This window comes from Sciurus carolinensis, chromosome 9 (genome assembly GCF_902686445.1).
Source record: "Sciurus carolinensis chromosome 9, mSciCar1.2, whole genome shotgun sequence".
Taxonomy (NCBI): domain Eukaryota; kingdom Metazoa; phylum Chordata; class Mammalia; order Rodentia; family Sciuridae; genus Sciurus; species Sciurus carolinensis.
The window spans coordinates 70,295,473-70,308,133 of record NC_062221.1 but is presented as its reverse complement, the minus strand read 5'-3'; the positions used below and the strand labels follow the sequence as shown (position 1 = coordinate 70,308,133).

Here is a 12,661-nt window from a genome sequence, read left to right as displayed (position 1 = left end):
AGCCACAGGCTGGCAGAAGGAGGGAAGCAGGGAGGCAGTAGATCAATTAATTGTACTTAATCTATCAACTCAGATCCTTTTAAGTCCCTGAGCTTGGGTAATTTTCTCCCCTTCTTGAACTCTTATGACTTTTATTGTCTGTGCTGCACAATTAGTACATGTTCACGTGCACACTTAGAGACTCTGTAAGAGACAGGACTTGGGGAGGGGAGCAGGGCTGAGAGTACCCCGTTAGGAATTGTCACCTGGCAGGATTCCTGGAGCCCAGCAGATAACCCAGAAAGCCTGATGTGCAGGACCTCAGCCCAGCAGCTCTGAGACACCATTGATTCTGTTCAGCCACCCCTCCCACCCCCCACAGTGAGCTTATTTATAGTGACTGTTGTGTGCCAGGTGTCATAGTGACCCTGGGGAAAGAAGTGTGAACAAAACCTATCCCTTGCCTTCAGGGAGCAGATGTTTCCAATGGGGGGCAGTCAGTGGACAGCTGATCAGATATTGAAATGCAGTCAAGGGAAGGGAAGGTGGGCATGCTGGATCCAGTGGTTGACTGAGGCTCTCAGGTCTATGGCAGAAGTGTGCTGTGTCAGGGCAGGAAGCCACCTCCTCACCCACCCATCTGACAGAAAGAGTGTGTGTTCAGAGGTTAGAGCAGGGAAGAGAAGTCTTGGGAAGTGTCCCATAACCTAAGGAAGAGGGTGCATAGAGTCTGCCACAAGGAATCCTGGGCACAGAAGGGTGATTAACTTAACTGGAACAAAGGCCTCTTACTGTGAGCTGGGCTGGACCTCAGGCCACACTGACCAGGGTGCCTCTGTGCTCCCAGCTCCGTCAGCCACGTGGTTATTTTGGAGCATTGCTCCTGAGCATGTTCTGAGCAGGGATTGGGGTGGGAATGACCTGAGCCCTTTGCCTTGCGAAGGTCACAAGCCCCTGCTGGTGCTCCTGCTGACGCCCAGGCTGGGACTGGGCTTGAGGCGTGGTTCCTGCCCCAGCTGCTGGCTGTCGTGTATGGTTGGTGGCCACAGGAACACTTGAGCGCAGGACAACAAAGCTCCATAAGGAGGGTGCCAGGTTGTGAACGTCCCAAGTGGAATTAACTCTGAGGCAGGGAAGGGGCACCAGATTTGCTGTGGGTTGCTCTCAGACAAACCTGCCACTTATCAGTGTGGCTTTGTAACAGAGTCTAGAGTCCCGGAGGGACAGGCAGACTTAAACCAGAATAGCTCTTGTTGGAAAAGGCATGTCTGAGGTCCCCATAGGGCTTTAGGGTAAGAAAGTTTCCAGCAACCCGATGCTGTGGGCTTCCTTCTGCTGCTGTGTCCTGGCTCTCCCTGACTCTCCTCCTCACCTGCAGCTTATTCCTTCTTGCTTGCTCTCCCTATCTTACAAGCCCTTCACTACATAATGGAGGAGCCATTGCAATGTCATTACCCTTTCCTCTCTTCATGCATTATGCATTTCTTGAGTCCCCACTGTTTGCAGGCCTGCATCTGGAAGCCATCGTGACCACAGAGGTGGCTAGACAGCTGGGGCTAGTGGGGAGGGAAGCCCAGGGCCTGAGTGGGTAGGGGCACATCTCCCTGACCCACACGCCCCTGTCCATGGAGATATGCTTCTTGACTTGCAAATTACATCTTTACACTTACATTGATGTCCTGCAATTTTGCTTGTCCATCGATGAGTGTTGCTTTTAGAATTGAGCTGAGTGATTTAATGAGTCCATCTGTTCAGGCGCTCATGCACAGCTGTGTGAAGCTGATGACTATAGAGGGAGATGAGGTATGTAAACAGGTGCGGTAAGAAGGGACTTCCTGCAGGTGGCTGTGTACTTGGTAGAAGAGTGGTCAGTGGTATCTAGTGGGTGTCAGTTGGCCCAGATGCTCTCACCACATCCATTAGGATCTGGAGACATGGCCTGACGTAACAAGCAGGACTCTACACATGCACACTGACCAGCTGCCTTTGGCTGGTTTCTGGGAGCTTGGCTGAGTGCAGAGAGGATGGTGAGAGCAAGTATGGCCTCCAAGGGACTGATGTAGGGAAGTAGGGGCCAGGAGGAAGAGCCACTGCAGGATAGGAGTCCCACTCAGTGGTTCCCAAACTTGAGCATGCATCATAATTGCCTGGAAGACTTGTTAAAATAGTTGCTCAAATACCCTAAGGGTGTTTGATTCAGTGGGTCTGGGATGGGGCTGAGATTTTGCATGTCTAATGGGACCATACTAGGAGATCTATTTTTCTAGCAGGAAGGACCGAGATTAAATGAGGTCATGCACAGGCACTCTAAACAGTGAGCTCCACTAACAGACATTTCTGGTCAGAAGAATTGGAAGCATAATGTCTCAGAGGGCAAGGGAGGGGCTCCTTTCACCAATGTTTCCCTTCCTCTTCTAGCTTTTGTCAGTATCTCATCTTCATCACTTCTTCAATATGGTAGGAAATTTTCCTCTTTTATGGATCAGATGGTCTGTTACAGATGACACAGGTTAGAACTTTGAAAACAAAATCTTGCTTGGGCCTCACCCCCATGATCCTGAAGTAACCATCTGAGAGGATCAGGAATCAGTGTGGTTTAAACTTCCACAGGTGAATCTGATGAGCCACAGGGATTGGGATTTCCTTTCTGTTTTTCTTCCTTCCCTTCCCCTCCTCTTCCCTCCCCTTTCCCTCCCTTCTTCCTGTCTTTGTTTCTCTCCGTTTCTCCTTCCCTCCCTCCCTTCCTTCCTTCTCTTTGTTTCTTTCTCTTCCTGTCCTTCCTTCCTTCTTTTCCCTCCCCCCTCTTTCTTTCTTTCATTTTTTTCTTTCTTTCCTTTCCTTCCTTCCTTCCTTCCTTTTTTTGAGACAGGGTTTCACTATGTGCCTCAGGATGACCCCAGACTCGTGGGCTCAAGTGATCCCTCTGCCTCAAGTAGCTAGGACTATACATGCATGCCACCAGAGCTGGCTTAGGGACTACCTTTCTTACCGCAGTGTGCCATCCATCCACTCAGCTTCTGGACACTTTTTCTGTCTGGACCCATCTGTGTGACCACTTATGAGAAGTGATGTATCCTCTCCTGTCTGCTTGTCCCTGTTCTCTTGATCAGACTGTATCCTGCTGGGTATTCTCCTTCTCCAATTCTCTAAGAACCAACTCTCAAACTCCTCATTTGCTACTGAGAATTCCAGGTTACCAGGCTTATTTCTAAGGCCACCAACAGATTTTGCTGTCAACACCTACGTGAAGACTTCAGGTAACAAATGGTTCCTGACATTTGTGTTTTTCAGTGACACAGAGAGCAGAAAATTGTGCAAGAAGATGAAAGTTGACCTCAGCCCAAAGGACAAAAAGGTTGAATTATTCCATTACCAGTAAGTACATGGGACAATTCCAATTTCCAAGTAAGTGCTGAAAGCTTTCATTGGTATTCACGGAGAACAGCAGTTTTTAGTTAGATTAATTTTATTGCAGAATGATTTTTTTTGGTGTTTACATTTATTTCTTAAAAAAAAAAATCGTGAACTGTGTTCAGTAGCTGAGTCTTATTAAGACACTTCAGGAGGGGCTGGGGTTATAGCTCAGTGGTAGCATGCCTGGCATATGTAAGGCACTGGGTTCTATCTCAGCACCACATAAAATAAATAAATAAAGGGGGGCGGGGAAAGATGCTTCAGGAAACCAAAGGTATGCATCTTTATAACCATTCTTAAAGTTAACACTTTTTTCTCATTTGACAGGGATGGTGCATTTCATACTGAATATAACCGAGCTGTGACATTTAAGGTAAATTCACCTCCCTCGTTCTCAGCTGAGGTGGTGTCTGAATGGATGCCCAAAGTCTGGCAGGTTCCCTGTGAGAGAAGGAAGGGCAGATTGCACAGTGGCTCTTCTGAAAGACCTGAAGATCCTCATCTCTAGATTGTGTGTCAGCAGAGTGTCTGGAAAAGTTTGTAACTTAACACAAGGGAACAGTCCAGCCTCAAAGAGGTGATGTCATGCCTCTCTGCTCCTCAGGACCAGGTTGCTGTGGCTTCAAAGCATTCTCCTCATCTCTGTGGTGGTGCCCACAGTGGACACCCGTTGCTAAAGGGGTCATGCTATGTGCCCAGGTATAGGACTTTGGTAACTTGAACTAATGGTACCTTTGGGTTGATTTGGCTTGTTCCAGATGAGATGTGGATATCACTGAAGTGTTCTCTGCTACCAGTAATCAAAATATAGATGGAAAAGCATAAATGAAAATAAGTGAGACCCTGTAGTCTACAGGTTCTGTCTGCTTATTGCAGAGCAGTTGCCCAGCCCTCAGCCCTTCTTCTTCAGCTCTAGCAGCCTCTTCCTCAATCCAGTCTCCTTTCACCTCTGGTCCAGGTGCTGCTCCCTGCCTTGTGTGGGGCCATATATTTCCTGTGGCCCTAACCTGGGCTAAACTCAGCTTCTCTAACTCTTCTGTCTCTCAGTCTGTTGGACCTGTGATTCTATCTTCCTTTTTCCATGTCTCCTTCCATTCTTTCCTGTATGTCCATCTATCTGTGTAGCTGTCCTTCCTTCTTTCCCTGTCTCCCACGCCTCACCCCCCAGCTTGTTTCTTGTTTATCTGCTCACAACTTGTCCTTTTTGTTACATTACTATAGCTTTCACCCTCTGCAGGTGCCTGGCCTGATAACTTACTGTGTTAACATCCACATAGACATCTGGAGAATTCTTCGAAATAGAGGTCCCAGCTTGCCACTGAATGGTAGAGGAGACAGAGTCCTGGCCTTTGTCCCATTCCTGTGTGTGTGTGTGTGTGTGTGTGTGTGTGTGTGTGTGGTGGGTGGGGGAAGCAGCTTCCTCACCCTTCCTCTGATTTTGTATCAACGAGCTGGAACAGTGGGCTGAGCCTTGTCCAGGGTCAAAGTCTTTGATTTCAGACATGGTGGGTACCCATAGCCCCAGGATCCTAAAGTCCATATGGCTGGGAGGGACTAGGACAGAGCCCCTAGAGTTCTCCAGGACATGGGGATAGTGACATAACATTCTCTATGACTGCCTGATGGCTTCTGACTCTTCTGCTTGAGCAGCTGAGATCAAACCTGCGTTGGTCACTGATTAACTTTCCTTTCAGGATGTTCCTGGGACCTTGATCCGGAAAGATGGAGGGCCCCTGGCAAGGGTGGCACACAGCCCACAGGCTTATGCTCTGGCTGTTATTGCTGCCATCCTGCGTGGTTCGGCAAGGGCCTGGTCACAGGAACTGTGCTGTGACCCCTAAAGGAAGTCAAAGGCCATATACGTAAGGGCATATTACATCTCCCCACTTGCAAATAGCAGGAAACTTAAAAAAGGAACTTCTGCTTGTCAGCCTGTGTCAACCAAAGTCCTTATTAAGTGGGAAGAACCTGAGATGCCTGAGAATCTAGATTCAGAAGACCCTCTAATGTCCTTCTCCCAAGGCATTATAGTTCTGAACCATGCCCACAGCCTTGAATATGTCTTGAAGGCCAAGTGCAGCTTTTGGACCATTTCCCAGAGATTCTGAGCACCCAGGGTGGACTTCCAGGTACTGCTTCCTGCAGACCTTTCCACCCAGGATCTCATTCTGTTAGACCAGCTGGAGAGAACCTATGGATGGGATTATTCAGCTTCAGTTAAATGAGAATAATCCTTCCTGAAAACCAGAATGTCGCAAGCAGGACTGTTGCAGTTTTTACATTAAAAGAGACCATTTCTTTTTCCATTGATTTTGTCTTTGTTTCTTGATGGGGAAAGAGCAGATGGAGGCTGTCCTAACCCTGAAGCTTAATCATGCAGGGTGTAGGAACAGGAGTCCCCCAGAGCAGCAGCTCCTAACCCATTGTGGGTTTCTGATCCCATTGACAATCCACTGAATTGGAACCATCTTCCTAGAAACTGCATATTAGTGCAGTAGCTGTTCCTGGTGAGCCTGGGGTTTTCCACACTCCTGAAGTCCATAGTGTCCCTAGATTGAAAACCCCTACACCAGGTATTTCTGGAGCAGCAAAGAGGTGAGCACCCACATGCCACATGGGCAGGCACCTATGCAGCTGTGGGTAAGTGTGGGCTTTGGGAAGGTGCTGCCAGTTCCACTTTGGCCTATATTGTTCCAGTGAAACACTGACAAGGGCCTGTGAAAGGACAGATCTGCCCTTTGCTGCAGCAGAAATGGCTGTTCTTCCCTTGCCAGGAAGTACTTCACAGTTTCATTTGAACAGCACTTCATTCGGAAGTGCTACCTGAATGAGACCCTACAAAGGCTTGGCAGTCTCCCATTCTCCCCTAGCAGTTCTTTCCATCTAGGAGTTTCCAGAAATGGTAAGCCTTGCTGAGGGCCTCATTGTGTGTGACCAGCAGAAGGGCTGAATGCACAGCCTCATTAAAGGGGTGTTTCCTTTTCTCACCTCAGACCCCTCCTCCCAAAAACACACACACACAGGCGCACACACACACACACACACACACACACACACACACCCCACCTAGTTCAGCATCTGCTCATTGGAATTTGTTCAAAGTTGACCAGAGTAACAGAATCTTCCTTTATCAAGCTGGGGACACAGAGAGCCTGGTGTGTTGACACAAGCCAGCAACTCCCCTCCAGGGTGGGAGGGTTGGAGATGTGACTGGTTTCTGGCAAACCTTTCCTGGTTCTCACAGACTTTGAGAGTCATTTCCCAGAGACACTGCCTGAGGGGAAAGAGAATGCCACTTCTGTCCACACCAGCAAAGGGTGGCAGGGAGGGCAGCGGGGGGACAGTGCCTCTCTCCTCTGCCCCTCAGATCCCTTTTCCAGAAGAAGTAGAGGTCTGGGCCAGCAGTCCACATGTCAAAGGCCAGCGAAGCCATTTAGCTTTATTCCTATTGGTCTAGAAGAAGGGCCTGCAGGGAGGGAAATACAGCCGGTCTTCTGGCCATATTGATGAGCACCCTGCCCCGGGGGCTTCCCAGCCTGGGACCACTGATCCACACACAGCAGAGGACAGTCAGGGTCAGACCTACTCCAAACCAGTTTAGATCATGAAATAGCAAGCAGGTAATAAGTAGGTGTAGTTATTTGCTTATGGGGTTGACAGTTTTAGTGACTCCAGAAATGTGGAAATATCTACTTGGGACAAGGCTAGAGAAATTGGAAAGGCTGAATTGGAAAGGCTTCTTAAAGGAGGTAAGATTTCGTAGAAGCACTAGTGTGTCTGGTTTGAATATGTCAGTTCATTGCTTATATTTCTATTTTTTTGTCCACGAAAATGCATAATTAGGTATGGATCAGCTGACTTGCAAGGTGTCTTGTGCTTGAAAAAGCCAGCTGGCATGATGGTGGTGCATTTTGGGGTACTTAGCAGTGATGTCAGTGGACAAAGGAAATAGCTCACCCTCCAAGCATATGCCACACAGTCCCAAGCCCTGCACTGCGTGTACCTGGGACTTCAGGCAGGGAAACAGGGCAGTTCCCAATTCCCTTACCTCCCTTTCTTCCTGGCTAAAACACATTTTTTTCTCTTTGTTCTTCTCAGTCCATAGTGGCCTTTCTGAAGGATCCAAAAGGGCCTCCACTGTGGGAGGAAGATCCTGGAGCCAAAGATGTTGTTCACATTGACAGTGAAAAGGTAATATATTCCCCTTCAGTTCTGATGCATGTAGCTTCTCTGGTACCTGATCCAGAGGAACTAAGCCGAGGAACTGAGAAAGGAGAATTGAACCAGGACCCGAATGCTCGATTCCCTTACTCAGCTGTGTGATATAATCAAGTTACAGATTGACTGCCCAAGGACTTTCTTCATCCTCCATCCCCTCACTTATTTATTTTAAAAAATTGTTTTAGTTGTAGATGGACACAACACCTTTATTTTATTTATTTATTTTTTTACTGTGGTGCTGAGGATCAAATCCAGTGCCTCACACATGCCAGGCAAGTGCTCTACTGCTGAACCCCAGCCCCAGCCCTGACCCCCTTATTTAATTTATTTTAACATGTTATATTTTCTTTACAAGAGTAGAGTTTCAAATATCTCCCTAATGGGTATGTATGTCAGTGATACAGTGTTTTCCTGGCCTGGGAGGCCCAGGGTCTGATCCTTAGCATCTCACAAAAATAAATATTTATGTATTCATTTAATTATATATATATATATATGATCTAGATGTTGCTGGGCTTGGTTTTGCACTTTTTGACTTGTCTTTTAAAGTGGATGGTTTTTCTTTTTTTAAGAATAATATGGTAATAAATAATCTGATTTAGGTTGTATTTCCAAAGACATGGGTCAAGTGTCTACAATTCTGAGTCATTGTGTAACTTTGAACTTGCTTTTTTTTTGGGAGGGGAAGTACTGGACATTGAACTCAGGGGCACTCGACCACTGAGCCACATCCCCAACCCTATTTTGTATTTTATTTAGAGATAGGGTCTCACTGAGTTGCTTAGGGCCTTGCTTTTTCTGAGGTTGGCTTTGAACTCACTATCCTCCTGCTCAGCCTCCCAAGCTGCTGGTTGAACACATTATCCTCTTAAACTTCACTTTTCAGGACTGACTAGTTGAAGGCTGGAAGGGTAGGCTTAGTTTATAGTATTCCTCCCTTCTTGGTACTTAACCAGTGCTGTGATACAGCTGCCCCAGCTCCAGGCCGCCCCCCATCCCCGGCCTGAGTATGCATCCTATCCACACTCACTTCTGTCTGTGTCAGTGCCCTGTTGGCTGAGTCCTGCCTTCCCATGGGGATGGGCAGCAACTTCTCTATTAGGTTTCATATGGACTATGCAGCATCGTATAGATAGAGAGAGAATGCTTGTTCTTATCTTGGTGAAATAAAACATAACTTTAATCTTATTCTGCCTCATCTCCCTTTTCACTTAAAATTATTGAGTTTTTTTTTTTTTTTTTTTTTTTAAGGAGAAAATATTTATTTTGGCTCACAGTTTTGGAGGCGAATTATATTAATTGTCTAATGTCAAATAACATGGACACTTACAACCCACAGTCTTTGTTTATTTTTTGAGAATGGGTCTTGCTGTGCTGCTCAGGCTGCCTTCAAACTTGTGGGCTCAAGTGCTCCTCCTGCCTCAGCCTCCTGAGTCGCTGGGAGTACGGGTGTGTGTCACCACACTTGCCTGCTCTACTGTCAACACTCCTGACCACAAAAGGAAATGGTGCCTTACTTTCCGGAGGAGAGATCATATGTGATCTTGTGGGCAACCTAAGAAGGTTAATTTGTGGTGATTCGGTTTAAGGGACTGGGCCTTAACATTCCCTGTGATAAAAAGTGACAGTATAATCCAGCAAGAAGGTAGTCTCTTTAAAAGACATGGCCTGTGGGAGAGGGGAGTGGGGCAAGTGACAGGAGAGGGTGCAAGGGGACCCAGAATAGGAAAAAAACAAAGAGCCCAAACTGATTGTTGCTCCTGAGATGATAAATATTTTTAACTTCTCTGGAAAGCAATTGCTTGGCACCTTCTTATCCCAAATGTCATGTCCTGAACTTCCTAAGATTGTTCTTCCAGAGCTGTAGGAATATTAAGCAGAGGTATTTTCTTCACCGCTGTCAGTAATCTTGTTGTTATTCTTTGTGCTCTTTTCTCTCATGCAGAAATGCAAGGTGTAGCTATTTTTCTACTTCTAGAATCCCCACATAAAATAACTATAGGTTCAATTTCAGGTTTGAATTACTGATTCAATTTGTAGGCTTAGAATTCTACACTTTGTGAAGGCAATTAAGCATCTTTTGCATGTTATATTTATTACTGCTCAATATATGAAACTAAATTGCTGCAGGCTCAGTAAAACCTTTTCTTCTCACATCTTTTACTGGATTTTTATCTCCAGAGATCCCAGAGGTAATTTTTAAAGTGTTTGTATCTGTCATCCCTAGTTAGGGTCAAATACCTTGTATGAAAGTTGTCAGAATCAAAATGGAGTCACTGTGTGAAGCCCTAACAACAAAAAATAATAAAATAAATAAAGCTGTGAGGTTAGGAAGGAGAGGTCCTTTATGCATTTATGCCTGACAGCAGGAACTGGTGCAAAAGATTCCATCAGAACCACATTCTTGCACAAAGGTACTGCAGCTTTACACATGTAATACTTCTGCAAAGACATCTACCAGTGACTGGTCAGCCTTGGACTGATGGCATCTTTGTTATTGATCCTTGTGGCTAAGGATTATTGTAATTTATGTCATCCTCTTCATTTACCCTTAAAAGTTCCCCCTTACCCATCCCCTCTTCGGCCTCACAGTGCTCCTTGATTACTCCCAGATTAACAGCATGATATTTTAGAGACCCTCTCTGTTTGTCTTGGTGACCGCTTGGTCACCAATCCTACTTGAGAATGAGTGCCTAAACCCTCTAGTTATGTAAATAAAAGTAAACACTTTCAGGATTTATTGTAAGATGTTTTAGAACCTCACCAAAAAAATTACAATCTTTTTTTTTAATCTAACTACAAATTTGTAAGTAATACACATTTGTTGTTGAAAATGGAGAAATATAACTTAAGCCTTAAAAACCCACAGATCACCCCATACCTTTTCATTGAGAGATTCCCACTGCTGATATTTTTATAAGCCTTCCAGGCTTTTAAAGTAATGCATACATAAATATTTTTACTCACAAAAGTGTCATTACATTTTATATGCTGTTTTGTAACTCGCTCCCCCTCCCCACTTAACGTAACATGCACATCTTATCGTGGCATTAAATATTTCTCGTCGCCGTTCCTAATGCTGTGGTAGTGTTCTACTGTGCAGAGTATGCCATCATTTATTTACCTAATGCCTTGTTGCTGCCAGAAAGCTGCATTTTGAGGTTTTCCTCTTATTTTTCTTATTATTCAGAAGAAAACCTCTAATTCTGTGAAAACTGATTAGAGGAGCTCATTTTCATCTAAATATGCTATGTCTTGGTACTTCACTGCAGTCCTTGATGGATCTGCTTTTTCTCATCTGTCTTTGGCTCTTGTTGGAAGAATACTCTACCCTGCTGACACTTAAGTCTTCACATTAGCATCATTGTGACCATTTGTCTTTTTACACTTATTGTATTTATTTAACAAATCATTATATATTGCTTAATAATGTGCCAGGCTCTGATCTAAGGATTTTGCAAATAAGAAAGATCCATTTAGGTTGTAGCCTTCTAAAGGGTGAGGCAGACCTCATCCTTATGCCCCTGTGAGGGTAGTGGACACGAGTGGAGCTGGGGAAGAGATTAGTGGGTGTGGCTTGACCCCATTACCACAGGAAGCATCTGGCCAAGTGGGGCAGACATGAAAACAGCTACCTCACCCCCACAAAATCACTCCCAAAGTCATACGAAGGGGCAACCTTTTCAGCAGACTCCTGGGACAAAAATAGCTCCTTGCCATCTTTTATTGTCAGATGGAGCTGAAAGTAAAGCCAGTAGCCTACTCCTGCACCAGTGTCCCTGGAAAAGCTATTTGTCCCCTTAGGGGCTCGGTTTCCCCCTCTATGATATGTAAGGGTGGTCTAGAATAGATCAACTCTGAGATTTTTGTGGCTCCTGATGTGCTATGACTGTGTCTGTGTGAATTCTGATGTGCTCACTCCTGCCGTGCAGGAGGAGGGGACGGGAGCAGTGACATCCTGTTGGGCATTGTGTATGACCTGCCAGTGTTGTCTCTCTTTGTGCCTTAGGACTTCAGACGACTCCTAAAGAAGGAAGAGAAGCCACTGCTCATGATGTTTTATGCCCCCTGTAAGTGAACTCTTCTTTGGGCCAGAGTCATTCAGTCTCTGAGGGTGGTGGGCAACTGGGGTTCCTGGGGGCAACTGGGAACCAGCCTTGGTCTCTCTGTCCATTGCTCCATCTGCACCTCTGCTTTTCTCTTGGCCTTTCACTGGCTCTTTCTCCTGCTGTTCACATTGGCGCTCTATGCGCTAGAATTGATAGCCTTCTGTCCTCTTCACCTTGAGCTCCATCCAGCACAACAGGGGAGTTGGCTTCTCCTTCCTGCACTCACTGCCTCCCACAGACCCACAGACCTGTGTCCTCAGTCTCCCCCTCAGTGATACTGCTGCCTGTCAGGGACCCTGTTTCTCACCATCTGGAGCCTGACCTATCTCTGGGGCTGTAGCTCCTCTAGCTCTGGCTCCTGCATCCTTCTGCTGATGCCACCTGGGAGAGGTGGGGGAAAATCAGAGAGCAATCAGGCCCCAGAATCGGGCTTCATCTCCATATGAGACCACAAGCCATGTGGAATGGCAGAAGGTTCATTGAAATGACAACCAGAAGACCTGGGTTCTGATTCCAGCTATGCTAACAGCAAGCTGGGTGAGCTTGGCCATGTTCTTCATCTCTCTGGGTCTTTTTCCACATCTGTAAGAGAAGGGGTTGAGTCAGATCAGCGTCTTTCAAAATTTTTGACTGCAGTTCACAGAATTAAAACTATTGGGGACTGGGGTTGTGGATCAGTGGTAGAGCCACAACTTGCCTAGCATGTGTGAGGCACTGGGTTCAGTTCTCAGCACTGCATATAACTAAATGAACAAAAATAAGGGTCTATCAACATCTAAAAAAATATTTAACAAAAAATATTTTATATTGCAACCCAGTACTGTAAGTATATATGTTATATGTAAATAAGTTTCGCTAAACTATTACGATTACTATCAACACTACCACTACTTACCCTTACTACTTGCCAGCTGCTCTGCCAGATGTAATACACACTC

General features: G+C 45.8%; 1 protein-coding gene across 2 annotated transcripts in view; it reads left to right on the top strand.

Annotated features, from left to right (window-relative positions):
* Pdia5 (protein disulfide isomerase family A member 5) overlaps positions 1–12,661 on the top strand; it is a 90,661-nt gene that overhangs the window by 31,164 nt on the left and 46,836 nt on the right. For both annotated transcript variants that reach the window (XM_047564431.1, XM_047564430.1), the window contains 4 exons: positions 3,271–3,354; positions 3,721–3,766; positions 7,492–7,584; positions 11,624–11,684. In XM_047564431.1, coding sequence (XP_047420387.1) covers positions 3,271–3,354; positions 3,721–3,766; positions 7,492–7,584; positions 11,624–11,684 — 284 coding nt within the window. The remainder of the gene's footprint in view (positions 1–3,270; positions 3,355–3,720; positions 3,767–7,491; positions 7,585–11,623; positions 11,685–12,661) is intronic.